This window comes from Pipistrellus kuhlii, unplaced genomic scaffold, assembly GCF_014108245.1.
Source record: "Pipistrellus kuhlii isolate mPipKuh1 unplaced genomic scaffold, mPipKuh1.p scaffold_m20_p_38, whole genome shotgun sequence".
Classification (NCBI taxonomy): domain Eukaryota; kingdom Metazoa; phylum Chordata; class Mammalia; order Chiroptera; family Vespertilionidae; genus Pipistrellus; species Pipistrellus kuhlii.
In genome coordinates this window covers 3,405,284-3,419,320 of record NW_023425538.1, presented here as the reverse complement: position 1 = coordinate 3,419,320, position 14,037 = coordinate 3,405,284, and the positions used below count along the sequence as shown (strand labels likewise).

At 45.8% G+C, this 14,037-nt stretch overlaps 1 protein-coding gene across 1 annotated transcript in view; it reads left to right on the top strand.

Annotated features, from left to right (window-relative positions):
- The window catches only part of CATSPERG (cation channel sperm associated auxiliary subunit gamma), a 48,541-nt gene extending 34,730 nt beyond the window's left edge, over positions 1 to 13,811 (top strand). The window contains exons 23-29 of the mRNA XM_045570920.1: positions 10,444 to 10,600; positions 10,798 to 10,861; positions 10,981 to 11,076; positions 11,391 to 11,477; positions 13,027 to 13,119; positions 13,208 to 13,307; positions 13,398 to 13,811. Coding sequence (XP_045426876.1) covers positions 10,444 to 10,600; positions 10,798 to 10,861; positions 10,981 to 11,076; positions 11,391 to 11,477; positions 13,027 to 13,119; positions 13,208 to 13,307; positions 13,398 to 13,649 — 849 coding nt within the window. The 3' untranslated portion in view covers positions 13,650 to 13,811. The remainder of the gene's footprint in view (positions 1 to 10,443; positions 10,601 to 10,797; positions 10,862 to 10,980; positions 11,077 to 11,390; positions 11,478 to 13,026; positions 13,120 to 13,207; positions 13,308 to 13,397) is intronic.
- The last annotated feature ends 226 nt before the right edge of the window (positions 13,812 to 14,037 follow it).

Here is a 14,037-nt window from a genome sequence, read left to right as displayed (position 1 = left end):
AAAAAGTCACGTAAGTCGAGGAGGTACAGAGAGTCCCAAGCAAGAACCCAAACAGGCCCATGCCCAGATACATCATAATTAAAATGCCAAAAATGAAACAAAAAGAGAAAATCTTAAAGATAGCAAGAGAAAAGCAAACTGTTACCTACAAAGGAGCTCCCATAAGGCTGACTGATTTCTCATCAAAAATTATAAAGGCCAGAAGGAAACAGGATGAAGTACTCAAAGTATGGAAAGCAAGAATATGAGATCAAGATTACTATTATATATCCAGCAAGGCTATCATTCAAAATAGCTGGTGAGATAAAGAGCTTCCCAGACCAAAAGAGAAAAAAAAAAAAAAAAAAAAAAAAAGGCTTAGAGTTTATCACCACCAACACAGCCCTACAAGAAATGCTAAAGGAACTGCTGTACGCAACAAGGCCCTGACGTGTCTGAAGGAGGCCATGAACATGAGCTGTGCCCTGCTGGCCAGCCTGGAGGGCGCCCGGCCCGTCTCCTGCACCATCGCCTGGAGCTGCCGGGAGCTGTGGGACGCGCTGACGGCCACCTGCCTGCTGGAGAACAGCAGCGGCTTCCGCCTGGACAGTGGCTGGGCTCTGTGCGTCCATGTGCTGCCCGGCTCCCACGCCGCGGGCCCCCGACCTCAACGGCACGGCCATGACCTACACGGTCCCCGTGGACCAGCTGGGCCCCAGCGAGTGGGGGGAGGTGACACTGCTCCTGGGCCCCGGGGAGGACAGCGCGCTGGACCTGCCCATGACCATGTCCTGCGTGCTCTTCCTCAGCCTCCAGGGGGTCGTGGGTGGAGCCCTAGCCCCCTCGGACCCGCTCAGGGACCCCTCCTTGGACGGGTGCTCCCCTCCCCCAGTCCTGCCTGAGCAGGAGGGCATTTGCCTGCCCCTGGGCGAGCACACGGTGGACATGCTGCAGGGCCTGCGCTTCCTGGGCCTGGCCCCGCCCCCTGCGCCCTAGCCCCCGCCCGGCGAACCCGTGAGCACCTTCCTGGGAGCCTGCTGCAGCCAGGCTTCAGGCCTCTGGCCCCATGGCCACCTGGCCTCTCTGTGGACATGCTCCGGGACGGGATGTAGATCGACTTCTCAGGGTAGCCGAGTGGACGCTGGCCTGCCCCTGCTTGCCGCCCCCTCCCCTGCCTGCCCGCCCGCCCTGTCCTGGTTCAGGGCCTCAGCCGTCCCTCCCCCCCACCACAGCTGCCAGGCTCGCCCTCAGCCGTCACTGCTGGCAGCTCCCCCGACTCAGGGCTGGTCAGCGTCATTCCCTCCACACAGCCGGAGCAGGCGCGGCACCGCCTGGCAGCTGTCGGAGGCCGTGGAGCCAGCTCAGGACCAGGAGGGACGGGGCTTCCTGGGGCACTGTCCATCCATCTGCCTCGTCACCTACCCAGGGGCCTTGGCCCTGCCCCTGCACCATTGGGGTCTCAGGTGGAGGGCTCCCTGTGACCAAAGCACCTGTCACCTGTGCCCATGGCTGGGGCCATCCAGCGCCCGGCTCTTTCCCGGGTGTTGGGGTGAGGGGACTCTGGGGTCACTTGGTGCTTCTCTGTGGCCGAGGGCCCGTGCTGCCGCAACAGGCCTTCCTGTGAAAAAATAAACAAACAAACAAATAAATAAATAAAGGAACTGCTGTAATGAGAAGAGGAGATAGAAAAATAAAGGAACTTCTGTAATGAGAAGATAGGCATACAAAATTAAAATGGTGGTAAATAAGTACCTATCAATAATAACCCTAAGTGAAAATGAATTAAATGCTCCAATCAAAATGTATACAGTATAGCTGAATGAATACAAAAACATGACCCAACTATATGCTGTCTATAAGAGACCTACCTTAGAACAAAAGACACACACAGGATGAGAGTGAAAAGATGAAAAACAGTTTTCCAAGGAAATGGAAAAGAAAACAACAACAACCTGGAGTAGCAATACTCATATCCAACAAAATAGACTTCAAAATGAAGGCCATCACAAGAGACAACAAAGGTCATTAAATAATACTAAAGGGATAAGTTCAATAGGGGATATAACCCTGGTAAATATATATGTGCCCAATTTAGGAGCATCTAAATATATTTTTTTAAACCCAAAATCTCTGGAACAGAGCAAAAGCAGTTCTGAGAGGGAAGATCATAGTACTACAGGCATACCTTAAAAAAAAAAAAATCATAAGCTATTTAACTCTACAACTTAAAGAACTAGAAAAAGAACAAGAAAAGCCCAGAGTAAGCAGAAAGGAAATAATAAAGATTAGAACAAAAGTAAATGACATAACCTGTCAAAATGGCCAACATCAACAAATCAACAAATGACAAGTGTTGGCGAGGTTGCGGAGAAAAAGGAACCCTCATGCATTGCTGATGGGAATGCAGACTGGTGCAACCACTGTGGAGAACAGTATGGAGCTTCCTCAAAAAACTGAAAATGGAACTCCCATTTGACCCAGTAATTCCACTCCTAAGAATATATCCCAAGAAGCTAGAAACATCAATCAGAAAGGATATATGCATCCCTATGTTCATAGCAGCACAATTTACAATAGCTAGGATTTGGAAACAGCTTAGGTGCCCATCAGCAGATGATTGGATCCAAAAACTATGGTACATTTACACAATGGAATATTACGCAGCCATAAAAAAAAATTCTTATCGTTTGCAGCAACCTGGATGGAATTGGAGAACATCATGCTGAGTGAAACAAGCCAGTCAATGAAAGAGAGACACGACATGACCTCACTTATTTATGGATGATAAAGAACATTATAAACTGAAGAACCAAAAGATAGATATAGAGACAGTAAAGCAACAAGCAGACTGTCAAATTACAGCGGGGAGGTTGGGGAGATCTGGGGGAGATAAGAGATCAACCGAAGGACTTGTATACATGCATATAAGTACAACCAATGGACACAAAACTCTGGGGAGGGAGGGTATGTACGGGAGGGGGTGGGCATTGGTATATGTACAAAAATAATAAGTTAATAAAAAATATATTATAAAAAAAAGTAAATGACATAAAGACCACATTTTATCCTATCTAATAAAAGAGAAACATGCAAATAGACTGTACCTTACTACATCCACCAGCCAATCAGAGTGAGTATTCAAATTAACCCAACAAATATGGCAGGCAGCCACAGAGCTGGAGTGAGAAGAAGCTTGGGTTGCCCCTGGCGATAGAGGAAGCTAAACTTCCCACCTGCCCTGGCCAGCCCTGGCCTCCACTCAAGGCTATAAGGTTTCAATTATATAAGATAAATAAATTCCAGATACTTGTTTCCAGCCAGCTCTGGCCTCTGCTCAAGGAGGCATTGAAAAAAAAGAAAAAAAGAAAAAAGGAGAGGTTGGGAACTTGGGTTGCCAGGAAGCATGGCTAGCCTACAAACAGCCATCAGCCCCTCACCCATGCTGACCAGGCTCCCCAGTGGGGACCCTCACCTTGAAGGGGGTATGGTCAGCCTGAAAATATCCCTCAGCCCCTCACTCTGGCTGGCCATGCCTCCCCAGTGGGGACCCTCACCCCATGGGGGCATGGCTGGCCTGCAAACCACCACAGGTCTTTCACCTAGGCCATCCCATGCCCCAAGGGAACCCCCATCCTGATCTGGGACACCCTTCAGGGAAAACTAGCTGGCCCCCACCCCATGCACCAGGCCTCTACCTAATAAAAGGGTAATGCACTAATTATACTGGGAGACCTTCTAGACAGTCTTATAGACAAAGCCATGATGGAGAGGGCCGAGGTAGAGGCGGTTAGAGGCCAAGAGGGGAGGGCAATTGTGAGTGATCAGGCCAGTGATGGTAGTTGTGGGTGATCAGGCTGGTGGGGGGCAGGGCCATTGGGGGTGAGCAGGCCATCAGTGGGGGTCAGTTGGAGGTCATCTGGGCAATGTGGGGGGGGCAGTTTGGAGTGAGCAGGTTAGCAAGGGGGAGGCAGTTGGGGGTAAGCAGGCTGGCATGGGGGACAAATGAGGGTGAGCAGGCTGGCAGGCAGAGTGGTTAGGAGAAATTAGGCAGGCAGACAAGCAGGTGAGCAGTTAGAAGCCAGAAAGGAATAAAAAAAAGTCCCGAATTGCAAGAGGGATGCCTGACTGCTGGTTTAGGCCTGATACCTGTAAACTGGCAGTAGGACATTCTTCAGGGGGTCCCAGATTGGAGAGTGTGCAGGCCAGGTTGAGGAACACACACACCCCTGTGCACAAATTTCATGCACCAGGCCACTAATATATATCAATATCTATCTATCTATCTATATATATATATATATATATATATATATATATATATATATATATATAATAAAAGAGTAACATGCAAATTGACCATCACTCCAATACACAAGATAGTCGCCCCCATGTGGTCAAAGGTGGCTGCCCCCATTGGACACAAGATGGCCGCCACAAGATGGCCTGCAGGGGAGGGCAGTTGGGAGGGACCCAGGCCTGCAGGGCAGATCAGTTGGGAGGGACCAGGCCTGCAAGGAAGGGCATTTGGGGGGGACTAGGCCTGCAGGGGAGGGCAGTTAGGGGAAATTGGGCTGGCAGGGGAGCAGTTAGGCATCAATCAGGCTGGCAGGCAGAAGTGGTTAGGGGCAATCAGGCAGGCAGACAGGCAGTCAGGTGAGTGGTTGGGAGCCAGCAGTCCTGATTGTGAAAGGGTTGTCTGACTGCCCATGTAGGCCCGATCCCATTGGAAATTGGACCTAAATGGGCAATAGGACATCCCTCGAGGGGTCCCAGATTGGAGAGGGTGCAGGCTGAGATGAGGGACACACACACACACACACACACACACACACACAATACGTGATTTTCATGCACCGGGCCTCTAGTATGCATGTATTGATATATATATAATGAAACCAAGAGCTGGTTTTTTGAAAGGATAAACAAGATTGATGAACCATTAGCCAGATTCATTAAGAAACAAAGAGAGAGGACCCAAATAAATAAAATCAAACTAAAGTGGAGAAGTAACCACTGACACCACAGAAATACAAAGGATTGGAAGAAAATACTATGAACAACAAGCTGGACAATGTGGATGAAATGGATGAATTCCTAGAAAAAATACAATCTTTCAAAACTGAATCAGGAAGAATAAAAAAATCCTGAATAGGCCAATAACAACTGGTGGAATATAAGCAGTAATCAAAATACTCCCAGAAAACAAAAGCTCAGGTCCAAATGGCATCTCAGGGGAGTTTTACCAAACATTCAAAGAGAACTAACACCTATACTCAAACTATTTCAAAAAATCCAAGAGGAAGGAACACTTCCAAGCTCTTTTTATGAGGCCAGCATTATCCTAATTCCAAAACCAGATAAAGACACTACAAAGAAAGAGAATTACAGGCCAATATCCCTCATGGACATAGATTCTAAAATCTCCAACAAAATATTAGCAAGTCAGATCCATACACCATTAAAAAGATCATACACCATGACCAAGTGGGATTTATTCCAGGAATGCAAAGCTGGTACAATATATTGCAAATCAATAAATGTGATACATCACATAAACAAATTGAAAGACAAAAATCACATGATCATACTAATAGACGCAGAAAAACATTCAACAAAATCTAACACTTATTTTTAAAATTATTTTTTATAGATTTCAGAGAGGAAGGGACAGGGGAGAGAGAGAGATAGAAACATCAATGATGAGAGAGAATCATTGGTCAGCTGCCTCCTGCACACACCCAACTAGAGAATGAGCCAGCAACCTGGGCATGTGACCTTGACCAGATTTGAACTTGGCACCCTTCAGTCTGCATGCCAGGGCTCTGTTCACTAAGCCAAACCACCTAGGGCCAATACCCATTTTTGATAAAACACTCAGCAAAGTGGCAATAGAGGGAGCATATCTCAACATGATAAAGGCCATATACAACAAACCTACAGCCAACATCATACTCAGTGGGCAAAAACTAAAACCATTCCCTTTAAAAACAGGAACAAGACAGGGATGCCCACTTTTATCATTCTTATTCAACACAGTACTGGAAGACGAAATAAAAGTCATCCAAATTGGAAAGGAGGAAGTAAAACTCTCATTATTTGCAGATGACATGATATTGTACATAAAAAACCCTAAAGATTCCACCAAAAAAACCCCAATTGGGTTTAATAAATGAATTTGGCAATGTAGCAGGATATAAAATCAGCACCCAAAAATCTATGGTTTTCTTATACACCAATATTATTTCTCAGAAAGAGAAACTAAACAATCCCATTCACCACTGAAACAAAAAACTTTAAGATACTTAGGAATAAATTTAATCAAGGAAGCAAAAGACCTGTACGTGGAAAACTACAGGACATTGAAAATAGAAAAGAAGATAGAAACAAGTGGAAAAACATACCGTGTTCATAGATTGGTAGAATCAACATCATTAAAATGTCCATACTACCCAAGGCAATCCCCATTAAAATACCAATGGCATACTTCACAGACCTATAACAAATACTCCAAAAAGTCACATGGAATCAAAAAAGACCCTGCATAGCTGCAGCAATATTGAGAAAGAACAAAGTTAGAAGAATCTCAATACCAGATTTCGAGGTATACTACAAAGCCACAGTATTCAAAACAGCCTTGTACTGGCACAAGAACAATCAAACAGAACAGATCAATATAGATCAATCAAACAGAACAGAGAACTCAGAAATTGACCCAAGCCATTATGCTCAATTAGTATTTGGCAAAGGAGGCAAGAACATACCATGGAGTCAAGAGAGTCTCTGTAGTAAATGGTGTTGGAAAAATTGGACAGATACATGCAAAAAAATGAAACTGGATCAACTTACACCATACACAAGAATAAACTCAAAATAGATAAAAGACTTAAGTGTAAGTTGTGAAACCATAAAAATCCTACAAGAAACCACAGGCAGCAAAATCACAGACATCTCTTGTAGTAATATGTTTACAGATGCAACTCCTAGGGCAAAGGACATGAAGGAGAAAATAAACAAATGGGATTACATCAAAATAAAAAGCTTCTGCACAGCAAAAGAAACAGTAACAAAATGAAAGGGAGCCCACTGTATGGGAGTACATATTTGGCAATGAAACATCTGATAAAGGCCTAATGTCCAAAGTATATAAGGAATTCATACAACTTAACAAAAGGAAGACAGACAATCTGATTTAAAAATGGGCAAAGCACCTAACTAGACACTTCTCCAAAGAAACATTTGAAAAAATGCTCAAAGTCACTGATCATCAGAGAGATGCAAATCAAAACAACAATGAGGTACCATCTCACACCTGTCAGGTTGGCTACCATCAACAAATCAACAAATGACAAGTGCTGGTGAGGATGTGGATAAAAGGGGACCCTAGTACACTGCTGTTGAGAATGCAGACTGGTACATCCATTATGGAAAACAGTATGGAGTTTCCTCAAAAAAAATTTAATATGGAATTCCACTTCTAGGAATATATCCTTAGAAACTCAAAACACCAATCAGAAAGAATATTTGCAGCTCTATGTTCATAGCGACACAATTTACAATAACTAAAATCTGGAAACAGTCCAAGTGCCCATCAGTAGAGGAGTGGATAAAATAGCTGTGGTACATTTATACCATGGAGGGACCTGGAAAGTATCATGCTAAGTGAAATAAGTCAGTGAGAGAAAGATAAGTATCACATGACCTCACTCATATGTGGAATTTAAGTAACAAAATGATGAGTGGATTGGACCCAGAGACATGGAAGCATGGAACAGAGTGTGGAATTCCGTAGGGAAAGTGGGGAGGGTGGGTGGAAGGTAATCAATCCAAGACCTTGTATGCATATACACATGGCCTATGAACACAGACATGAAGGCCTGGGGCAGAGGGCAGGGAAGGGCTGGAGGGGGACAAAAGGGGAAAAGAGGGACATATGTAATACTTTCAACAATAAAGAATTACCATATTTTTCAGACCATAAGACGCACTTTTCCCCCCCCCCAGAAGTGGGGGGGAAAAGTCCCTGCGTCTTATGGTCCAAATATAGCCTACACATATACTTAAAAAAAAAAGTTTTTTTACTTGCCCGGCTCTGTGTGGTCTCTGTGTGCTTGCCCGGCTCTAAAATGGTTCTAAATGCTGCTGTTTACTTTACAGGGTTGATTACATGTGTTTATGACTGTGATGTTGGGTTTTAATGCACATAAAATATTTTAGGACACTATTTGTTTCAGAATCTTTTTTTCTTCATTTCCCTTCTCTAAAAACTGGTGCGTCTTATGGTCCGGAGCGTCTTGTGGTCCGAAAAATACGGTACTACTTTTAAAAATATATTTCCTATTGATTTCAGAGAAGAAAGGAGATAAGAGAGATAGAAACATCAATGATGAGAGAGTATCATTGATTGGCTGCCTCCTGCACTGGGAGGACCGTGCCCACAACCTGGGCATATGCCCTTGACTGGAATCGAACCTAGGACCCTTTAGTCTGTAGGCTGACACTTTATCCACTGAGCTAAACTAGTTAGGGCAAGAATTATTTTTTATAAAGATATTGTGTGTTAAGAGGTGATGAGTGCTAGGAGGGAAAAGGCAGGTAAGGTGCATGGAGTAGGTCAGCATTTGCTATAGGATGGCTCAAGGAAGACCTGGCCGAGGAGGAAATACTTGAGCAAAAACTTGAAGGAGGGGAGGAAGTGAGTCATTTTATGTGCCAGAAAGGCATGCCAGTGAGAGGGAATGTATGGTAAAAAGGCCTGAAAGTGAGAATATGTTTCATGTATTAGACTAAAGGAACATGGAGGGACAAGTGTGATTGGATCAGGGTGAGCAAAGAGGAAAGTGGTAAGAAATGAGGTCAAAGTGTTGATGGGGCAGATCATGTGACATCTAATGGGGAGGGCTCTAAGTAGAGGAGTGACTCGAGTGTTCACAGAGTCCTTCTGACTGTATGTGGAAGACATATGGACAGTGTTGGGGGGTGGGGGGTGGGACCAGAGAGGGAACAAAGTTAGGCAAGCAAGTGTGGGGCAAAGGAGCTGAAAGGTGGGGGGAGAGAATGGCTCTATTTTGAAGTCAAGGGACATAGGCTATCTGAATGGACTGGATATGGGGGTGAGAGAGAGAAAGGTTTCCAGGATGAGACCAAGGCTTTTAGCCTGCACATGGAGGGATGAAGTACCATTAGTTGAGATGGGTTGTGGATATATTGAATTGAAAGATGCCCATTAGACTCCCAGTGAGTGAATGGCTGATAGATGGAGTCTTTGGCCCAAGTCCAGCATGAGAAGTGCTTAAACTATGACTGCTAACTCCTTTCCACAGTCACTGTCAAGAGCAGAGCACAGTTTCTGGATGCCCATGCCCCTTTGACAATTAGGTAAAATCCTTGGGACTTATCCCTGAAATGGGCCAGGGGCCATTCATTCTGAATACAATGTCACAGGGATTTTCTTACCCCTGTCCCACCTGGCTGCACTTTCCTCATATCCCATGCTCCACCAGGTCAATTGTTTGAGAATTCAGCACCAACTTCAACCCTATAAAGTCTGACTAGGTGTTAGCTGCTCCACAGGTATAGGCTTTATTGTTTTATATGTGTTTTCCTGGAGGCAGGTGGAAGCTTCATGGCCCAGTTTGGGTTCCAGCTCTAGCATTTAACAGCTATGTGGCTCTGGATAGTTAATAAGTTGCTTGACTTTTTGGTGCCTCACTTTTGCCATCTCTAAAATGTACTATAGCCCAGCTGGCATGGCTCAGTGGTTGAACATTGACCTATGAATAAGGAGGCCACAATTCAATTCCCAGGCAAGGCACATGCCCAGCTTGGGGGCTTGATTCCCAGTGTAGGGCATGAAGGAGGCAGCTGATCAATGGTTCTCTTCCATCATTGATGTTTCTATCTCTCTCCCTCTCCCTTCCTCTCTGAAATCAATCAAAATATGTTTTTTTTACTTATTTATTATTTTTTAATATATTTTAGTGATTTTTTACAGATAGGAAGAGAGAGGGATAGAGAGTTAGAAAAATCGATGAGAGAGAATCATTGATCAGCTGCCTCTTGCATACCCCCTACTGGGGATGTGCCTGCAACCAAGGTACATGCCCTTGACCAGAATCGAACCTGGGACCTTTCAGTCCGCAGGCCGACGCTCTCTCCACTGAGCCAAATCGGTTTCGGCTCAATCAAAATATGTTTAAAAAATAAATAAAATGTATGTTATTCTCAACCTTGCAAGGTTGTTTGGAGAATCAAATTTGAATATGTAAAGTGCTTAGAACACCAGTGCTCTGTACACAGTAAAAGCTATATAAGTATCTGCAGTTAATTCGAGTATTGGCTTAAGGAAAATAGTAATTGGATTTCTCCTAGGTGAGGGTGAGCCCAGCAGGTAGTGATGGTGTGTGTGGGAGGAGGGGTATCCTCCCTTTCCCACTTCCCAAGCGAGGCTTTTCTCCTCCCACTCAGGGGAACTTGGTGGTGCCAGTGCTTATAGGCTGTCCACCTGGAAAGCGCCTGGCCTTTGACATCACCTACACCCTGGAGTACAGCCGCATACAGAACAGTCACTATTTTGACTGCGTTCACATAGACCCTGAGATGCCCTGCTTTCTCTTCCGTGACAGTGCGTATGCAGTCTCCTCCTCTGCATTGTTCCCTGTCCTCTGCCCCCACCACTTTGCCCTCCCTGCCCCCTTACCTTCTACCTACTCTCTGCTCTTCCCCTTGGTCCTCTCTCTCTTTTCTCCTCTCACCATCCTCCACTTCTCAAGCCAAGCTAATTTCTTCTCCTCCTGGCCTCAACACCCTCCAACCCCACAGACTTCCACCCCTTCTTCTTGATCCAAGATTTGGTGACCGGAGAGTCTGGCAGTTTTCGGGGCAGGTAAAAGCATATCCAAGCCAGGGCTGATGGGAGGGGGTAAGGGGTAAAGCTGGGGTTGTAGATATGATGCAGGACTCAGGAAACTGAGACCAATTGGTGTGCACCTCTGCTCCTGGCAGCTATGTACTGAAGGTGGTGGGCGGCGGGCCCACCATGGACACCATCAGGGAATACAGTGAAGAGGAGATTTACCGCTTCAACAGCCCCCTGGACAAGTAATCTCTGTGGGACCCAGGCCCAGCATAATTGGGCCTTCCTTTCCCTGCAGAGCCCTCAGGCTTCCCAGCCACAGACCTCACACTTGCTCTTGCTGCAAGCCTCAGCCACCTTAGTATCTCAGGCCCCTGTCCACAGCAAGGCTCTTAAGGTTCCACAAACTCTTGCCCTTCCACAGTGTGAAGCCCCGTTTCCTTCCCACAACCACTGCTCACATTGCTGGCCTCCCTCTGTGACGGCAGCCTAGGCTGCCCTCCGACCCCTCCCATGAGGTTCCATGGTCCTCTACTGAGGTTACGGCGGTCTTCCACAGCACCTACAGTCTCATCTGGACCACCAATAACTCAACGATCACCAGTGACTTGGCTTTCAACATCATGTCCCACAGTACGAGCATTGAGTAAGTGCATATCCTGGCTGCCAGTTCTTTATCCCCCACATGCCTATCACCTGTCAGCCGATCCAACCCTTCTGCTTCTAGGAGACCAAGCCACACTGACTGCCTTTGTGTTCCTCAAATGGGGCTGATCCTTACATAAGCTGGACCCTCTGTCTGCAGTGCTAGTTCCTATTCCTTCTTCAGGCCTTAGTTTAGATGACTCTTCACCTAGGAGTATTTTTCTGACAGTTCTGGATGGGGCAGTTGGTTTCTGTCCTTCTGTGCTACCCCATTCCAGCCTTGACCCTCTGTCTATGTTTCCCATCCCAGCCCTGTCTCCTATGGGGTCTGTCTCCTACATAGGCCCAAATTCAAATAAACACAGCATAATATCTGTGGAATGAGACGATGAACAAGGTTAATTAACTCATGGTAGGCATTATTGACATTTGAGTAGAGGTCTTAATGATGCATTAAACAATGGAGGAGTAAGTTAGTATATAGGAGCTCAATTACTTTTTTTGTGTGTGTGTTGTTAATCCTCACTCAAGGATATTTTTTCCATTGACTTTTAAAGAGAGTGGAAGGGAGAGGGCGAGTCAGAGAGAAAGACATTGATATGAAAGAGACATATTGATTGGTTGCCTCCCACACATGCCCAGACCAGGGCCAGGGATAGAGCCTACAACTGAAGTACATGCCCTTGACAGAAATGGAACCCAAAACCCTTTGATGGGATGATGCTCAACAGCTGAACAAAACCAGCTATGGCTCAATTACTATTTTTTATTCAATGAAAGGAAGAAAATGATGCCAGGAGCAAATGACAGAAGTGAGTGGATGAACAAAGTAACCAACTTGCACCTAGTCAGCATTCAGCCTATAATTGTTGGATAAATGAATAAAGGAAAGAGTAAATGAATAAAGATGTGACTTTGTACCTAATAGTTGCTGCAAGCCTCACCCACCTTGATATCTCAGGCTCCTGTCCACAGCAAGGCTCCTAAGGTCCCACAAACTGTAGGGTCAAGCTCTACTTTTAGGATGAAGGGATGAAGGTAGTAAGGAATAAGTGAGGAGTTGGTACATAAAAGGTGTACAATCTATAATCTAGATCAGGGGTGGGGAACCTTTTTTCTGCCAAGGGCCATTTGGATATTTATAACATCATTCTCGGGCCTTATAAAATTATCAACTTAAAAAATAGACTGTTACATTTGGTCACCCCTAATGCCTTGGCCGGGCCAGATCAAATGATTTCACGGACCTTATACAGCCTTTGGGATAGACATTCCCCACTCCTGATCTTGATGAATGCATAGTAATAGAGGAATTAACAGATGGACATGGAAAGGCAGGAGGAAATGAGTGAGTAAACAAATGCCCTATCACTTCCTAAGCATTCAGCCAGCCTTATTGAGTGAATGAATGAAGGAACGAATTAGGTATGAAGTTATAAGATTGTACCTAATTGGTGCTCACTTAAAGCTTTTGCGGGAGAGGGAGAAATCAAGGGTGGGCAAGTGCTATGCATGATTTGCAGCACAAATGCCTGAACATGTGCCCCCAGGTGGCTGTGCCTGGAGAACTCTCCATGCCATGATACCATTCCCGATAGCATCTTTGCCCCCGAATTCTTCTTCAAGGTGTTGGTGAGCAATAGGTAAGCCAGGCATGTGGCCCAGGTGGGATCAGGGGCTTCCTGTGGGGTGCCTTACTCCTCCCCAACCCTTAACCCCTTCCCCCACCAGAGATGTGGACAAGAGCACATACTGTGACTACCAGCTCATCTTTCTGCTGCATCTACACGGGCTTCCACTCAATGCCAAACGAGCCTTCTTCATCCTCATGGTGAGTGGCTGGTTGCTCAGGAGCTGCCCTGCAAGTTAGACGGGGCCCCACCAGGCTACCCATCCATACCTGTTGTGTGTGCACGTGCAGGTGTCAACCAGTGTGTTTCTTGGCCTGGTGATCTTCTACATCATCTGCTGCCTCTTGCTGCCCCTTATGTTGAAGATCTGCAACACCCTCCGCTGGAAAATCAACAACATCATCACATCAGATTCCTTCTATACCTACAGCTCCTCTTCTATAGGCTTCCACAGGACATCTAGTGTTGGCTCCAAAGCCGGCTCCAAGGTGGCAGTGAACAAGGCTGAAACTGAGCAAGCTGTGAAGAAGTCACTGAGCTAGGCTGCTTATCTGCCCCATCCACTCTCATTCCTTCCTGCCTGGGCCATCTTTGAAATGCAACCTGTCACCATCCCAAACCTGTCCCTCTGTTTTGCCTAAATTTTCATTTCTCTTTCAGACCACATAGCCATATAGGACATTAAAATACTGAAGTCCTTCTGTGCCAACTGGTAAATAGCAGCTTCTCTATGTGCCTGCCAACTCAGCCTCTCCCCAGGGTGCCCATGACCTCTCTACAGTCCAGCAGGGTCCTCCATGACCCAGGCCCATTGCTATGGCCTAAAGTTTGTTCTGATTGTTTAGTGCCCAGGTTTAGTACCAGTCGTTAAATATTTCAGATGTCAACAGCTATCTGGTGTTTAGCTTAAGGATGGGACTCTGTATAAAA